This window comes from Dromiciops gliroides, chromosome 4 (genome assembly GCF_019393635.1).
Source record: "Dromiciops gliroides isolate mDroGli1 chromosome 4, mDroGli1.pri, whole genome shotgun sequence".
Lineage (NCBI taxonomy): Eukaryota > Metazoa > Chordata > Mammalia > Microbiotheria > Microbiotheriidae > Dromiciops > Dromiciops gliroides.
Window position 1 is genome coordinate 63767226 of NC_057864.1, and position 18242 is coordinate 63785467.

Sequence of the window (18242 nt, forward strand, 5' to 3'; positions counted from 1 at the left end):
AGAACATTTTGTTGACTCTAATAAGAATACCTCTTCTCTAGCCATCTTTGTTCCATTCCTCCCCTATTTACCCTCCACCTCCCATTTGGTACTCTATTCTTCCCTGTACTCCTGATTGGTGAGGGTTCCTCATATCTAAGGTATATCCAAACCCACTATGAAGCCCTGTGGTCATCTTCATGCCATTTCATATGGCATGTTCCTCCCCTATCCCTGTTTTTGCCCCCTTTCCTGGGAATGGTAATTATATCAGTAATACTATTCCTGGAAAGTACATGTGGATCAATTTTCCTAGGATTCTATTGAGCATCCCTGTGACTTACCAAATTAAAACATCCTTCCCTGGAAATCACTTTTGTAAATATGGTGTTTTCTGCTATTGAAATGTAAGTTCCTTGAGGAAGTCTGGAACTGTCTTGCTTTTTGTATTTGCATTCCCAGTTCTTAGCTGAGTGCTTGACACATAGTAAACACTTAAATAAATTTTTTCATTCATGCACTCAATATGGAATTCAATAGTGATAAATTGTGATTACAAAAATAAACTTTACAACAACAAGATAGGGAGGCATGATGATGCAACAGTCTTTCTGAAAAATATCTGAGAGGTTTAGTAACCTGCAAGCCCAATGAGAGTAAGCAGTGTGATGTGACTGTTAACAAAGCTAATGTGGTTGGGACTTATTAACAGAGACATAGCTTAGAGGAATAGGGACGTTATATCTGGTAAATGCCGTGCCCTTTTTACCTCATTTAGGGTGTTGTATTTTGGTGTACTACCATTAAAAAGCACACCTATAAGCTGGAGATTGTCCAGAGGAGTACAAACAGGATTGTGAAGGGATTTGAGTCCATTGGAAGATTGGTTAATGGAACTGTAAAAGTGTGTCCAGGAGAAGAAAAGACTCAAGAGAAACATGATTGTTATGTTCAAGTATTTAAAGGATTGTCTTGTCTAAGAAGGGTTAGACTTGCTCTGTGTAGAAATTGCAAAGAGATAAATTTAAGCTTGATGCCAAGAAAAATTTCCCTAACAATTAAGGCTGGTCAAAAAGTGGAATGGACTCCCTCAGATGTCTTCAGAGGCTGGGTAGCTACTTGGCAGCTATGTTACAGGGAAGATTCATTAATGTATGAGATACAGTAGCTGATTACTGAAGGCCTTCGCCAACACTAAAATGGTATGATTCCATAATTCTATGAAATTTAAGAAAAATCTGTGCCCCTTAGTGAATTGTTGCATCTCTATGCAGAGGTCTACTTAGAATCTCTTGGTAAAAGAGTAGTAGCGATTTCCATAAAATGTGGGTGGCATGAGAAGTTTAGTAAATTTTCTTTTCTGAAATAAGGGTTATACTGACTAATAAAAGTCAGCTGACCATACTAAATTCATCTTTTTTGTTGTGTGACTTCAGAGCAGAAGCAAAACAACAACAACCCAACACACAAACAAGCCATGAAAATGACAAAGCTGTGCTTCACTTTTAACATTCCAAAGTGTTCTCATGTATCTTATTTCACGTAAAGCTCTGACTAATTTTTTTTTGAGTTAGGATAGGCTCTACCATCATGAAAGAATTTTATACCTAGATTTAAAAACATTTATTTTTGCATTTGAATCGTTAAAAAATGTGTATTCTTGAAAGGAATTATATATTTTAGGGAGCAGTTCCTCAAGAATTCTGTAAAAATAAGATGTGCAAAGAATTGCAAGTTGCTTGATTGTCTGCTAGAGGAAATAGCTATTATTTTTAAATGGAAACGTCTAACAGTTCACTCAGCAGCTAAAAAGCTGAGCTGTAAAATGATTTTTTTTCCTTCTAAGAGGGTAAGAAGTTTCTTAGTTCTGATGATTAAAAAAGAAGACAGTCATTGGATTCCTTGCTCTTGGTGTGGACACAGGTGACTTACTACCTCTTTCTCTATTTGTATTATGTGAATTGAAAGGCCAGAAAGGTAGGAGAAGCTGCCATTTATAGCTAGAAGATGACTTTGGGCCATTGAGTCCTATAGGATCATATGATCACAGATTTAAAGCTGGAAAGTACTTTACAGGACACCTAGTCCATTTTACTCTTTCATTTTACTGATGAGTAAACTGAGGTCCCTTTGGTGTAATGATTTACCTAAGGACACACTGTAAGTGGTCTAGGGCTTTGGCGCAGATGCTCTAGCTCCAAACCCAGCTCTCATTGCTGCTTTCCCACATCGCCTCACTTTTTCCTCCCTGCTCATGTCTTTGCTGTGAATGGGAGAAGGTCAGCCGATAAACATTATGAAGGACCTGTTATGTGCCAGTGACCTTGCGAAGTGCTGGGAGACTTGGAAGACAGTAAAGAACTAAGAACTGCAGCTGGATTAAGAAAGCTTTCCTCAGCCAGTATCTTACATTCTTTTTGAACTTCTTTGGTGTCTCTACAGTGGCCCCAACACTGATTTGACTCCTCCCTTCCCCTGCTCCCAACTTTTCAGCTTCCTTTTGTGTATTGCCTGCCCCCCCTCCCCCAAGCTCTTAGAGCCCAAGGACTGTCTGTCTTTTTTTGTATTTGTATCCTTACTGTTTATTACAGTTCCTGGCAAACAGTAGGTGCTTCATAAATGTTTGCTGACTTTTTACTGACCATGAACATCAAATTTCCTAACTGAAATGCATGAAGAGATAGCAAACATTAACATTACCTTTACAAATGAATCAGAAAGGTTAGGTGACTTGCTTTATGCCATATAAATGATTTGATGATTAACACTCATGAAACAACGTTTGTATTTCATTGCCAGAATCATAAAAATCTATGATTTGAATATTTTTACAATTAGACTGATTGTCCCCTTTTGAGGTAGCATCATAAAATCATAAAATAAACCATACGAATGTAAAATAGTACATACATGCATAATAATATAGTTAGTAGCAAATCTTTTGTTCTACGACTGCATAATCTAAGTCATTGAATAGTGAAAGCAACATTAGACAAAGAACAAAGTACTACATACAGTTCAGGTGTTTGGAATGTGTGAACCAGATTTGGATGTGTCAGACCAAAAAAAAAAAAAAGGTTCTAATTCTGTTTACTACAGATTTGTTAGATAAATCCAAGGGTAAAATAAAATTAAAATTGATATAGAAATGATGTTTACATATATTAGGGAGTGGAAATAGGGTAAATAAGGAATGAGAAATAAGGGAAGGAAAATAAATGAATTAAGGGATAGAGCTGAGTAGGCAAAGTCAATTGTTCTTTAAGCAAAGGGACATGAAAACAGATTGGGGACTCCTGGTACAGCTTATTTTTGTATGAGCTATTTCCCTAATGAGGTGAGTGGCGGAAGGCCTGATCAGCAATAACTTTGAATGTCTGTGTTTTGTTTCTCTTCCTGTGTGAATCATAAGGGCAAGAATTGGGACTTGTGCCCTCAATTGAGAGCAGGCCTCCCTCTATTTATATGCGGTGTCAGATTACATACTCTTTTACTGCCTAGGAGCATTTTAAGCTAACATTTTAATTTTCATGCTCCTGCAACATTTCCAGGAACACCAGCAAACTGACACTAGGGAGTCACACCAATTGCTTTGTGGTTCAGTGGCTTCTAAGTTCTGAACTTATTAGCTTCTTCCAATATTTTTATTTTTCTCTTCTCCATAAAGAGACTTTTTCTAGTGTTTGCCAGTTCTTCTCTGGTCTACTAAAAACTTAAGCATGGCTACCTCTTCATTTCTTTCCAATCTACTGTATTATTTTGTAGGACAAATTATAGTACCATAGCTATTCACTTTTGGACAAACTGTTTCAATGTATGTCAGCCTGGACAATTTTAAAACGTCTGTCTTTTGGTGTTTATAAACTCCCAATCTCTAGGGAAGTAGCTTGGAGGCAGAGCTTATATATCTATACTTTCTAAGATTAATTAGTTTTAGCCTTTTTTTCTTAACTAAGTAAAGACCCAAAGTCTGGAATTCTTCAACATCAGATACTTAGTTTGTGAATAAATATTTATTATTGCTACTATTTTGTATTTTAAAATATTTTTCCACTACAATCCATTTCCTAAATATCATTAATGAAACTGTTATTTCTTTTTGGTTCAGTTATTTCTTTTCATTTGTATATTTGTATATTTCATTTGTATATTTGTGTGTCCAAAAGAAGATGTTTCCCCAATACTTCATATATTATGTAGAATACAACTAAGAAAACAATTATTTTTACTGGACACATTAGGTTGATCCTGAAATCCTAAGATAAACCAGGCTGCTGAAAGCTTTGCATCTATATTCTATACAAATGAAGAGGAGAGGTTTCATGTCTAGGAACTCCCTTAAACCACCCTGGCAAGAAATAACTTTCAATTTTCTAGGGTTAGCTTTCCTCAGCAGTACAATATTTCTGAAAGAGCCTGACAGAGAAAAATGGAAAACCAATCTGTATCTAAGAGTAGACTGTGAAATAGAACAACAGGAAGTGCAGGAAATTCAATGAAGAAAAAATTTTGGAGGGAGACTTTCTATGACTATGCTTCTGTGATTTATTTTTATACCATCAAAGTTGTCAGGCTTAAATAAATTGAAAATAAAAGAAAAACATATTATTATTTCTGGAAACTGGAACTTTAAATGACAATCGAATTCTACTTTTAAAACTCTTTTCTCTTTTAGCAATCTGCTTGTTGTTGTTTGTCCTTTGTTCTCAAAGAGGACCATGACATCAGGGTGATGTCATGACTTGCACTGAATTAGATTTAAGTGAGGGAGGGCTGTGCAACCTCATTCTCTCCTTCATAGCCATCTGGGTCCAGTGGCAAGACTGACTCACACACTCTCTCTCTCTCTCTCTCTCTCTCTCTCTCTCTCTCTCTCTCTCTCGCCCCCCCCCCCTACACACACACACACACACACACACACACACACACACACACACACACACACAACTGGAGATGGCCCCAGATGTTTTAAGGCAATTGGGATTAAGTGATTTGCCCAGGGTTACATAGCTAGTAAGTGTCTGAGGTAAGATTTGATCTCAGGTCCTCCTGATTCCAGGGCCAGTGCTTTATCCACTATGCCAACTAGCTTCCTCTCCCAGTAATCTGGTAGAGCTTCTTCAAAAGCCATCACTTGAGCCTTATATCCCATTCAGTTTTCATCCTATATCTCCCTTTAATAGTCAAACTTCCAGAAAATGATCATTACATTCCTCAGCTCCATTTTCTCATCTTCCACTCACATCTTTAACCCCTTGCCAGTTAGTCAATAAACACTTATTAAGTACTTACTATCTACTTACTAGGCACTGTGCTAAGAGCTGGAGGTACAAAGCAAAAGCAAAAGATAGTGCCTTATCTCAAGATGCTCACAGCCTAATGGAGGAAACAGATAGAGATATTGAAGATAATTAATAGGGGCGGGGAGGGGGGGAAGCTCTACTGAATGAAACCAGCACGTCAGTGTCAAGCTTTAACTCTGGGAGAATAGCAACAAGGAATGTCCAGCAAAGACTATAATCAACAACATGATGTCAGTGGGGAGCAGGCCCAGGGAATGAAATATGGTGATGTCACCAGAAGACATCAGCAGCCCTGCAGGTCTCTGCCCACACATGTTCTCTATGTGTGCCCCTCTTTGAATGAACCCTGGTTGTATGTTTCTCACATTTGTGCAACTCCGCGTGTGTCCTAGTAACATATGTTCCCCACCTTTGTATCCCTCCATCCATGTCCCCTCTGTGTATTCATTCTTTCAACTGAAAGTATGTGTATTTGTGGAAGAGTGTGTTTCAGGTTTATAAAAGAAATGTTTTGTTGCAACTTCTCTTAGTATACTCTTTGGTTAGATACCCTTTATTTGAGACAATTTTGTCTTTAGGCAGACTAGAAAAAGTGGGGCTTATGGTTTTAAGCAGAGGTGGACCTACAGAATACCTCGAATCCAGAGAAACCTTGAATAAATGAAAAAAAGCATCTATTAAATGCTTACTATGTGCCAAGCACTGGGGATACAACTGGAAATAGCAAGACCATCCTTTCTCTCAAAAAATTCAAACACCTGTTGGGGTAGACAACCCATGGAAGGACATTCAGCTACTCTCAGGACTGCTGCTGTGGAGTGGATAGTAAGGCACCAGGGTGTTTAGGTTACAGATGTAGGGCAGTGGCTGATGCCTGAAGGGCATAGAGCCAAGGCAGAAGGTAAGACCTGGGGGACCTGATGGGGACCCACTATTCAAATTGGGAGTTGCCTTCGGGTGCTATAACCCAAATACTATTGTGAGAGTAAAACTGTTCTTTTCCTGTCATAAGAAAGGAACGTGCATCAACTGAATGGAACAGAATTGTCCTCGTCATCACCATCCCATTGTCATCATCATTATTCCCATCAATCAGCGTCTTTTCCAAACTTTCCTATTTCTACTATCATTCTATTCACCCCGTTTTACAATCTTGGAATCAGCTCCATTTTCTCCTGCTCCCTCACTTCACACATCCAGTCTATGGGGAATCAGGAAAAGCCCCGAGGAAGAGGTGTCATTTAAATTGAGTTTGGAAGGAATTCAGGGGTTTTACAAGGGGACATGACGTGGGAATGCATTTCAGGTATGTAGGCAGCCTGTGCAAATGCACAGATTGAGGATGCAATGTTGTATATAAAGAGAAATAATGCAGCCAGCTTGGAAGGACCAATCAATTGTAAGTCATGATCACTCTGCTTTGATATCATCCTCTACATTTATCCCCTTCCCTCCACTTATATGACCATGAACCTAGGCCCTCATCACCTTGGACTGTTGTAATACTCTCCTCAAAACTAGCAGTAGGACTTCTGGGTCAAAGGTAGGGACATTTAATGCTCTATTTTTTAAAAAAGATTCCAAAATCACAATAAGGAAGATAACACAATGCCTTCATGTTCCTTTTTGTGGCATGCTTTAAAACTATTTACATTTTTATTCATTTTTTTTTCTTGTAGCTTGCAAACTTCCCAAGACTTTGTGAAGAAACAGAAAGGATTGTTGCTAACCACATTCGTGAAAGAGAAGGAAAGACCAAGGACCAGGTAAGAAATAAATTTTAATTTGATGCATGGGGAAATAATATGTGAAGCACATAAGCTTCTTTAGGAGAGATTTTAAGGAATAATTCCAGTATTTTCTTCCTTAAAATGTTTTAACCATTTTAGGGAATCATTATGAGTTGTTAAATCAAATAACTTTAGAATTAGGAGATATTTGATAACCCTGTAATTGCTAATATCCCATTGAGGAGAGTCCTTTTTTGTGAGGCCACTGATATGAAGGAAAAAAATTAATCAGAGGCCCCATTAAAAAAACATAACCAACCTAATATTAGATTTATCTTTTTAGAGATATAGCTTGGTGGTACAGTATATAGAATACTGAACCTGGAGTCAGGAAGACTCATTCATCTTCCTGAGTTCAAAAGTAAACTCAGACACTTGTTGGCTGTGTAACTCTGGACAAGTCACTTCACCCTATTTGCCTTAGTTTTACTTAACCTTACTTGCCTCAGTTTCCTCAAAATAGGGAAATTATGGCAAAGTATCTCTAAGGTCTCTTCTAGTTCTAAATGTCTATACTACCTTCTGGAGTTTGTGTCATGATTTTGTGAAGATGGAAAGAGACGTGAGAAAAGAGGCCGAGAGGGAAAGAAGGATAAAGAAATATAGAGGAAAAGAGCAAGACAGAAATGTCCACCAAAGCTGATAAAGGGTCGGGAAGGGAAAAATAATTCATAGATCTATCTATCAATCTATCTAATCTATCTATGTATCTGTAATTAGGATTATGAAGTGTTTTATGGTTTCCATACAATATCTTTGTGAGACCAGTAATAATGAACATTATCATAATTTTACAGACAGGGAAACTGAGGCTATGAAAGGTTCAGTGACCTGATAGCTAATAAGGAAATATTAGTGTAATACAGTTGGCAAGTGTGGAACCTAGAACTCAAGTCAGGACCCTAGGCTTCTGGTCCATTGCTCTTTCCACTTTGCTGTCCTGTCTTTTTACAGAATGTAGTTAATTCTGGATTTGAGACTTTCCAGTATCATCATTTATTATTGCCTTTCAAAATGGAAATTGTCACGATTTTGCCCCAGCATTGGTTTCCAGTGAATTGAAGGATTTAGATGATAAAGGTTATGAGATGATGTTAGGAATTTTTTTTCTTTAAAGAGTAAATTTTAATAGTTAAATTATGGACATATTCTATGTGTTTTATTAGTTTGGATACTTCCAGTACTGAAGATCAGCCCGGAACATGGTGATTATTTCTGTTTCAAGAGAATAACTTTATTCTGTGTTACCTCCTTTTTCAAATTCTACTTCTGACCCTGTGACCATGGACAAATTACTTAACATCTCTGAACTTCAGAAAGCTTCATAAATTATAGACATTACAATGAGAAAAGAAAATGAATAGAAAATGTCAAAATTAGGGAAAGTGTGCTATCTCCATTCTTCCCTACACAGACATCTTCTCATTTTTCTGAGATGAACCCAGAAATGAAATTTCCTTGAACATGAACATGAAACATCTATTAGGGTTTTTTCTAGTTTTTTTCCACCCTTCACCTCACATTAATGTCTATGAACATCTGAGACATTCATGACATGAGCTCAAGAAACAGGAGAATGATAGAAGTGTTACATTTCTTATGGTGGTACCGCTTCAGTACATGAGCACAAAAATGGCAGATCCTTTATGCTCCTATGTAAAAGGCTCAAGATATCTTGATACTTGAAATGTATTGGTTCTTGCCTTTTTACCAAACTGTTATGTATACCTCTTCCCATTTCTTAGGATTCTCTCCATGAGAAGAGATCTGATTTGTGATGTCTTAGGAGTAAATCCTTTCCTTCCATAAAAGTAACCAATAACCTGGCTTCCCTTTTATTTTGTCTTGAACATGCTATTTCCTTATATTCTTAGCATAGGAATATTCTGGATCTCTGTAAACCACAGTTTGCATCTGATATTACCATTTGAAATTTGAAGCTTTATATTGATGTATGTATGTATATGTAAACATACAGTTATGTATGTATGTATACACATCATGCATAGATACATGATGCACAAGGGCATAACTGCTTAAAAGTAACTTCCAAACAGATCACTTCTTAATTCAACCAATATCTTTTGATTTATGTATAACTGAATGAGAGCATAGTTGATATTCATGTACCAATGAGCATATTTGTGTATGTGTGTGTGTATATATGTATGTGTATGGTAAATTGGTAAATTACGTATGTGTGTACTTATGTATGTGCAGTATAATATACACATACTTATTTTTGTGTGCATACACATATGTATCTACTTATATATGTGTGTATTTAAATATACACATATACTTATATATTCACTGGTTCATGAATTTCAATTGTGCTTTCAGTTATAAATCAATCAATAGATACTTGTTACACTAAGTAATGATAAGTTTGGGAGGTATCTTTAAGCAGTTAAAACCCTGTGATTTGTACTAAGATGAATGAAATAAACTGCTTTATACTCGGAGACACAGGGAAAAGGTTCATGATTGTGAGGGAAAGAGGGCCCTTAATGATCCCAGGTGGGCCCTTTAGTTACTTCTCTTATTCATTTAGGTTAGTTTAGTGACTGCCTTGTTGTAAAGTAGCTCAAACAGTTAATGAGAGAGCCTTGAAGTAATTGATAGTAGCAATCTGTTTGTAGCTACTAGATTATTTTTTGGAGATAAAACCTAGGGAACTGGCTCATTGGTCTTGCTAGTATTGGACTTTTTTCTCCTGGAAGAGTTTTTTTTTTTTAATTAATTATTTTTTTTTTTGTGGGGCAATGGGGGTTAAGTGACTTGCCCAGGGTCACACAGCCAGGAAGTGTCAAGTGTCTGAGGCCGGATCTGAACTCAGGAACTCCTGAATCCGGGGCCAGTGCTTTATCTACTGCACCACGTAGCCGCCCCAAAGAGTTTTTTTTTTTTAAACATATATGCCTCTGCATTACCTTCTTGTTCCTGTCATTACACTAAATTGATTTCAGATTGTAGATAAGAAAACACTCATAGTGCTTATCCTATAAGTTGTATTGCTATTATCTTTATTCAAACTTCTTTTTTTCTGCTAGTATGCCAATATTTCTATGATTTGATCCACGTGAGTATTTCTGCCAAAGATCTGGATTGCAATCTAAACCTGTCAGACCATCCTGGGCAACTCGTTCATGTCTTCCCCAAAATAATCCACAAGTGGCACACTGTATGTGTTAGGGAGCCTTCCTCATATTTATTTCACACTATGTTGAACACACAAACTCTCTATTGACCACACCTCAAGATAATCATATGTTGGTTCTGAGTTGGCTTAAGGAAATGAGATAAAAGAAAGTTAGTTTCATGGAAAAAATAATGATTTCATATAATGATTTCTCTAATGGTTAGGCATTTAAACTAAGAAATTTTAAAGTCCAGTGTTCATTTTTGAGGTTCTGGGGCATTTTAAAGATTGCCTTTCATGACATATTGTGTTTAATAATTGTTCTGTTTTTCTTTGACTTTTAGGTATTATTGCTGATTGACATTCAGGTATCCTATATTAACACCAACCATGAAGACTTCATCGGCTTTGCAAAGTACGTGCTTTTTGGGGGGGGGGCACAATGAGGGTTAAGTTACTTGCCCAAGGTCACACAACTAGTAAGTGTCAAGCATCTGAGGCCAGATTTGAACTCAGGTCCTCCTGAATCAAGGGCCAGTGCTTTATCCACTGTACCACCTAGCTGCCCCCAAAGTATGTGATTTGACCTATTTTGTGTTTATTTGGTGTGTGTGTGTATATTTCTCTAGAAAGAAAAGAATTTTCTGTATACTCACAATGACCTTATCAAAATGTCTTGAAATATTCAATCATGCATTCTCTTATGTGGAAAATACAACTGGTCAAAACAGATTTTCATTCCGCATAATCTCTTTAAAATTATTTATATATTTTGTTTTTACATTACTGGCATTTCCTGATATATCTCCTTCCCAAAGAGCAGCTTTTATAACAAAGAATCAAAAACAGAAAAAAAAAAACAGTTCAACAAACTTAATGGACAAATCAACTTACATTAAATGCAGTGTTCTATGCCCATGCAATCTCCCACTCCTTCATAAAAGAGTTCATCGTTAGAATTTCGCAGTATTTAATTTTGATTTTCATTACTATTGTTCTTTCCATTTATATTGTTTTACTCATGTATATTGTTCTCCCGGTTATGCCCAATTCACTCCACATCAGTTAATATGTCTTCTCCATGTTTCTCTGAATTAATCCTATTCCTTGTTTATTACAGTACAATAATACTCTATTACATTTATGTACTGCAATTTTTTACTGTTCCCAAGTGCATTTGCTTTGTTTCTAATTCTTTGCTCTAACACAAGGTGTTGCTATGAATATTTTGGTGTATATAGGGCATTACTTTTTGTTATGAAGTTCTTTTACTTAGTATTTATGGGTCAAAAGTTATAGATATTTCAATCACTTTATTAGAAGGATTCTAAATTGCTTTCCAGAATAGTGACCAATTTATAGCTTCACCAACATATTAGTGTAGTTTTCTTATCACAAACTTTCAAAAAATGACTATTTTCATCTTTGTCAATTTCTTGGAGGTTGAAAACTCATAGTTGTTTCAATGTACATTTCTCTTTTTATTAGTGATTTGGAAAAGTCTTTGATATGGTGATTGATAATTTGTAGTTCTTTTTGAGAACTGTTTATCTCTTTTGATTTCTTATCCATTGGGAAATGGCTCTTGTTCCTGTATGTTAGTGTTAGTTTCTTATATATCTTGTATACCTCACTTTTAACAGAAATATTTTATGGGGAGTGTGATTGCAATAGAAATGCCACAAAGAGGGTCATTAACACTTTTTAAAAATGCACAGAAGAAAAGAAAAGGAAGTTCAGAAGGAAACACAGAGAAGCAGAAGAAAATATAGTGAGGAAAGAAGTTTTTTTTTTTTTTAAATCCATCTGAAACAAGATATACTCTCTCCTTTATGTATCATTTGGTTCCCAGAAGAGTGGACATACAAGGCATTCTCTTACTTTTCTAACTTCAACTAGTTGGGTCCTCAGAGCTCGAATGCTATATTTTCTCTCCTAGTTCTAGGAGTAGCTCTAAGGGATTGAGGTATCTTTTTAATATTTTCATGTAATGAACCCCCACTGGTAATATATAACAGTTACTAATTAAGATCATGAAACTTAGGTTTTAGAAGTAGATATTTACTAAGGTGCTATAGGAAGAATGTGGTATATTCCATTGTCCCAAAGTTCTGTGACATACTCCCCCACCTACTGTTAAAACCCAGAATAGATGGATTCAAATTTAGATAGTGCACATGGCAGTAGGACAATTCACAGCTTCTGGAAGTCATTTTGCTGACATCCTCAAGATGTTCTTATTGGGCATGTTATAGCTTTTCTATCTTCTAGTAGATTAATATAGCTGCCTTTCCTCAGTGTTTCTTCTTTTTCCCTAGCTTCTGGTGAAAGCACTTGATAAACAACCTAAATATGGAGCTAGTAACAGAGGACTTAGCTGTCCCGGATGAATTCAGGGGGCCTAGCCAGATGTGACTGAATTCTTAGACAGTGAAAGAACTGTCAGGTATGATCACTGAGTCAGTGTCAGCGATATTTTAAATAGTGAAGAAGAAGAAGAGAGGTGCTGCAAAAGTGTAGAAAGATGAATGTCCCAATGTTTAAAAAAAAAAGAAATCTTCAAACTATAGAGCAGTGTGCTTCACTTCAATTCCTGGGAAATTCTAGAACAGATCAATAAGGAGATGGTTGGAAAATAACTAAAAAAGTGAAACCAAAAAGCCAGTGTAGATTGATCACAAACAAGCCATGGGTCTGGTTCAGAGTAAGGGAAGATGACCATGTCCTGTAGGGTGGTAGGTCCCTTTTGCCATTGGTGTGAGACTTAGTGGTGCCAGGCCTAGAACTGCCCTTGTTGGATGAGAAATAGTTTTTCTTGTGCCAGAATTTCCTGAGACGCAAACTGCTAGGTAGCAATTCATATCCAGGGTCAGGCTCTGCCACAAAATCCACATGCCGCTGTTATGTTGGTATTATGGGAATCTTTGTGTAGGAAATATCTTCAAATTTATAAGCAAAGATGATGAATTAAAAGATATTGCCAAGTTAAACTGCATATTTACTACAGAAATCAATGGTTTCCTTTCCTATAATTATAAGAACAAGTTTTAGCCTCAATCAAGTGAGAATTTTGCAGAAAAGTTCAAAGCAAAAGGAACAGTTGACCTATGACCTCCTGGCTGCTTAAGAAAATATCTCTGCCATTTAAAATAGTGTCTAGAGCAGGACAGCCAAAGGGCAGCTGGCGTTGGTTTTGTACCTTGCTCTTTAAAAACAAAAAACAAAGCAAATGAACAAATAAACCTGCCAGGCCAGTGAGTAGGACATTTTCAGCTCATTTCACCAGTTCAATTGTTAATTATTCTTTTTCCTCGTGTTGTTTGAGTTGACGTGTGTGGTCTGCTGTTTTGGTTAGAAGGATTATTTTCTGGTTCCAAAGAGGATTAAGAAGTAGTGAGTTCGTTGTGTCACTTCAAGCCTACTTCTTCCCACCCTGGGAGCGATTTCAGCAGATGGAAGCTACAAAATAACTTTCATAAATTTTCCAAATTAATAGTTACATAGGTCTGTTTCCCAAAGTGATCAGGGAAAAAGGAGAAGAACCTTTATGTTCTAAAATATTTATAGCAGTTCTTTTTGTGGGAAATTGAGGGGAGGCCCATCAATTGCAGAATAGCTAAACAAGTTGTGGTATATGATAGTGATGGAATACTACTGTGCTATAAGAAATGATGAGCAGGTTGATTTAAAAAAAAACATGGAAAGATTTGCATGAAATAATGAAGAGTGAAATGAGCAGAACCAAGAGATCATTGTATGCAGTAATAGCAATATTTTTCGAAGAATAATTGTGAATGACTAAGCTATTGAGTATTACAAATACTCAAATCAACTACAAAGGACCTGTGAGGGAAGATGCTATCCACCTCCAGAGAAAGAACTGATACACAGAAGTATGTAGAGTATGGTTTTAACTATATTTGTGTATATATATGTACCTTTATATGTATACATGTATATATATATGTGTGTGTGTGTGTGTATGTGTGTGTATACACACATATTAAATAATAGCCTTCTCTAGTGCAGTGTGGGGAGGGAGGGGGACAGTTCTGAAAGTAAAATTTAACAAAAAATAAAATTGAAATTTAAAAATAGTTACATTGAATTAAGTAGTTGGGACCAATATTGACATTCTTATCATCTATCTAGTCTTTACACTTCAATGGCAGACTATAAATAAAGAGGGAAATACAGAATATAACTTTGTCCTAGGCAAAATCTTTATAGTCTGATCCATAGAAAAGCAAAGACCCAAGAGGGAATAGAGAAGATAATGGGGATCTTTCCTGTACCTTCTAATCCTTCTAATCTGAAAAAAAGCTAAAGAGTGACATTTACAGTAGACATCCGCTGTGGCTCCACTTCCTAGAAACTTCACTGCAACTGTTGTTTGAAGCTGTCTATGTTTCAGAAAACTATATCTACAGTATTCTTTTGTATAATGTGAGCAAAGAAATAATATCTAACAACATAGTGCTTTAATGTTTGCAAAGCACTTTACAAATATTTCATTTTCTCCACACAATAATCCTGGGAAATAGGTGTGGATATTGTCCCCATTTTGTATAAGAGAAAACCAAAGCAGACAGAGGTGTCTGAGGCTGTATTTGAATTCAAGTCTTTCTCATTCTAGGTCCAATGCTTTGTGCACTGTAACACCTCGCTGCTTCTAGGTGAAATGAACTTGCATTTTACATTTCTATATTTATGTATGGATATCTATGTATATATAATATGTATGTCTATATATATGTATGTATGTATATTTAATAAAAATCAGCCCATTTATAACTTGATGCTAAAACAATGAGGATATATATTTTCAGTTACTATAATGACTATATAATGTTCTATATGATGTATGTAGTGACAATTAATGCCATCTTAAAGCAAGTGCAGGAATCTTCTGATTCTAATCTGGTGTTGGGGGAAAAGGAGATAAGGAGGGATGAGAGCCTGTGTTCAGAAACCCTTTCATTTATTTTGATATCAGTGCCCCTAAGTGTCTTTCCTTTGACAGTTAAGTGGATGAAATATCATACATCTGAAATCTGTGTGTCAACTATGGTTCATGCTGAAGAAAATCCCCTACAGAAAATGATCTTTATTGCCCCTTTTACTTGTAGTCACTCATGATATGAACTGCACATTAATGTTAAGAGAACATTGCGTATGAGAAGTATAGATATTGATATGCATTGTGCAGTGGTCATTTTTGACCTGAGAACTGGAATTCCATTATAGTGGCATATCAGATAAACTCCAAATTGCCTATTCATTTCAATGCCATGTCCTTCTTCAGATTAATATAAAATCGTTCTTACTTCATTATTTCTGATTAGGCTATTAAACTAGTAGATATGATGAGTGATATTATCCAAATTTTAGCAAAGTATTTGATAAAACTAGCTCATAATTCTCTTATGGTAAAGATGGATACATTTGATTAAGGTGATAATATAGTTAGATAAATTTAGTACTGGTTCAATGGCTAAACTCAAAGAGTTTAATAACTCCATGTCAACGTTGTAGGTTGTCTGCAGTGGAGGTCTTCAGGAATCTGTGCTTGGCTCTGAACTAGTTAACATTTTTATCAATGATTTATATTAGAGGTATCAAACTCAAAGCTTGAAAAATTCCCCAGTGCATCTCACACCAGATTAAAAAGTAATTGGGAAATGTTTTTAAAAAATACAATAGAACATAGATAATATTAATTTGTGGTTTTCTAAGTCAATATGCTCCCTCAGGGACCCATTTCTATTTGAGTTTGAGGTAAAGGCATGGATGACTTGCTTATCAAATGATAGATGATGCAAAGCTATGATAAATAGCTAATATACTGGGTAATAGGATCAGGATCCAAAAAAGATCTTGACTAGCCATAACATTATATGGAACCTATCAAATGAAATTCAATAGGGATTAATATGAAGTCTTTCTTGTGGGTAAAAAAAATCAACTTTACTAGTGCAAGATGGGGTAGACAAGGTTAAACAACAATTTAAAAATATCTGTATATTTTAGTGGACTGAAAGTGTAATATCAACCACCTGTATGATGTGGTAGCCACAAAAGCCAAAGAATATTTGATTGCATTGAGAGGCATGATTATGGACTTTCTTGTTAGTTTACATCTGGAATATTATGATAAGTTCTGGGGTCACAATTTAATAATGGCATTGATAAGGTAGAGAGATTAGAGAAGATGACAATTCAGATGATGAAGGAACTTGAGTCCTTTTAATTAGGAAGGTGTTGAAAGAACTGGGAATGCTTATGATGAAGAAGAGCCTATTTTGGGGGGTTATGATAGTTGTGTTTGAGCACTTTAAACTCTTTCATGTGGAATAAGTGTTAGACATTCTGTTGGTCCCAGAAGACAGAGCCAGGAACAATGAGTAAAAGTTGCAAAGAGGCAAATTTAGGCTCGATATGAAGACTGAGTTGCTTGGATGGGTAAGATTTTCTCTTCCTTGGCATTCTGAAAGCAGAAGCTGGATGAGCACTAATGAGGCATGCTAGAGTGGTAACTCCTTACTTGTAAAGGTGGCACTACTTGGTCACTGAGGATGCTTCCAACTCTAAGATTCTGTGATGGTTGTGTAAGGAAAAAGATCCTCATAATTAGAACTATTTAAAAGAGGAATTTTGAAGTGGGCTGGACTGTCCTTTATTGGAGTTCTTCAGGCAAAGTCTGGAGGACCTCTTGTTGATTATATTGTAGAGATGCCTGTTCATGTCTGAATTTGGATTAATGCTCTCTGGGATCCCTTATTAATCTGATATTCTTTTGATTTCGTGTCTCATATAGAAAGCTTTGCAAAGTAAATCAACGTGTAAAATATGCTATTATTTTTAAGACATGCATTTATTTCATAGGTCTATTGTGAGGGAACCATTTTATAAATTCTAAAGTAAAAGAGAGATAGTTAAATTCCTGTTATCAAAGAAGAAATGACTGAATGAGGATTTACAATTTATATATTCAGAATCTTTTCATTGTCCCTTAAAACTGAAATTTCAAGGCTAATTCGTGTTATAATGGGCATTTTAAAATCTCCAAATTAGAATATATAGACAATTATGGACTTAGTCTTTTTATTTCTATGGTGGGTAGATCTGCTCCTTACTAATCTAGCTTTTATTAATATAATACAAACATTTATTTTTTCTTTTCCTTTTTAAGGATACTTGCATCTTTCAGTATGGTTCTCACTTACAGACAACTTTCATTTATTCTGTCCCTCCAATTGGACCCCCAAATTGAAAAAAAAAATCTTTCAAATAAAACCCGCATCGTAGTCTGGGAAAATAAATCCCCGCATTGGCTCTGCCCCCAAACCTTTTTTTCTCTGCATTTTAAGTTCTTTTCCTCTCTTAGCAGAATGTGAATGGTATGTTTCTTTTTTCAGTCTTCTGTACTCATGGTTTATCATTGTATTAGGCAAAAGTCTGTCTTTCAAAGCTGTTTTTCTTCATAAGACTGTCGTATTAATTGTTCTCTCTCTGAGTTGTACTTGCTTTGATCTGCATCAGTTCATAAAAGTCTTTGCAGCATACTTTGAAAGTGCCTATTTAAAAATTTCTTGTGGCACAATAACATTCTATTCTATTCATAAACTATTGTTTAGCTATTCTCTAATAGGACACCCCCCTTAGTTTTCAGTTTGGGGTTGCTATGAAAAGAGCTGCTATAAAAATAAGTGTATGTGTATAACCTATATCTGATTGCTTACTGCCTTGGGGTGGAGGGGGGAGGGAAGGGGGGGGTAGGATTTGGAACTCAAAACTTTAAATAAACATTTTTATTAAAAATAATAAAATATATATGTATATATACATATATACATGCATATGTGTATGGTGTATGTAAGTGTATATAAACATACACACATATAGGTTCTTTTCCTCTTTCTTTGATCTCTTTGGGCATATACTAGTACATATACTATAGTATAGTAGTACAAAGCTGGGCCAGTGGCTATGGACATTTTAGTAACTTGTAGGGCACAATTCTAAATT

The 18242-nt window shown here is 35.8% G+C and overlaps 1 protein-coding gene across 8 annotated transcripts in view; it reads left to right on the forward strand.

Moving 5' to 3' along the window:
- Window positions 1-18242, forward strand: part of DNM3 (dynamin 3) — a 592171-nt gene that overhangs the window by 215859 nt on the left and 358070 nt on the right. For all 8 annotated transcript variants that reach the window (XR_006356236.1, XM_044000106.1, XM_044000101.1 and 5 more), the window contains exons 11-12: window positions 6962-7048; window positions 10559-10629. Coding sequence is in view for 7 of the 8 variants with exons in the window: in XM_044000106.1 (XP_043856041.1) it covers window positions 6962-7048; window positions 10559-10629 (158 nt within the window). In the remaining variant the exon portion in view is untranslated. The remainder of the gene's footprint in view (window positions 1-6961; window positions 7049-10558; window positions 10630-18242) is intronic.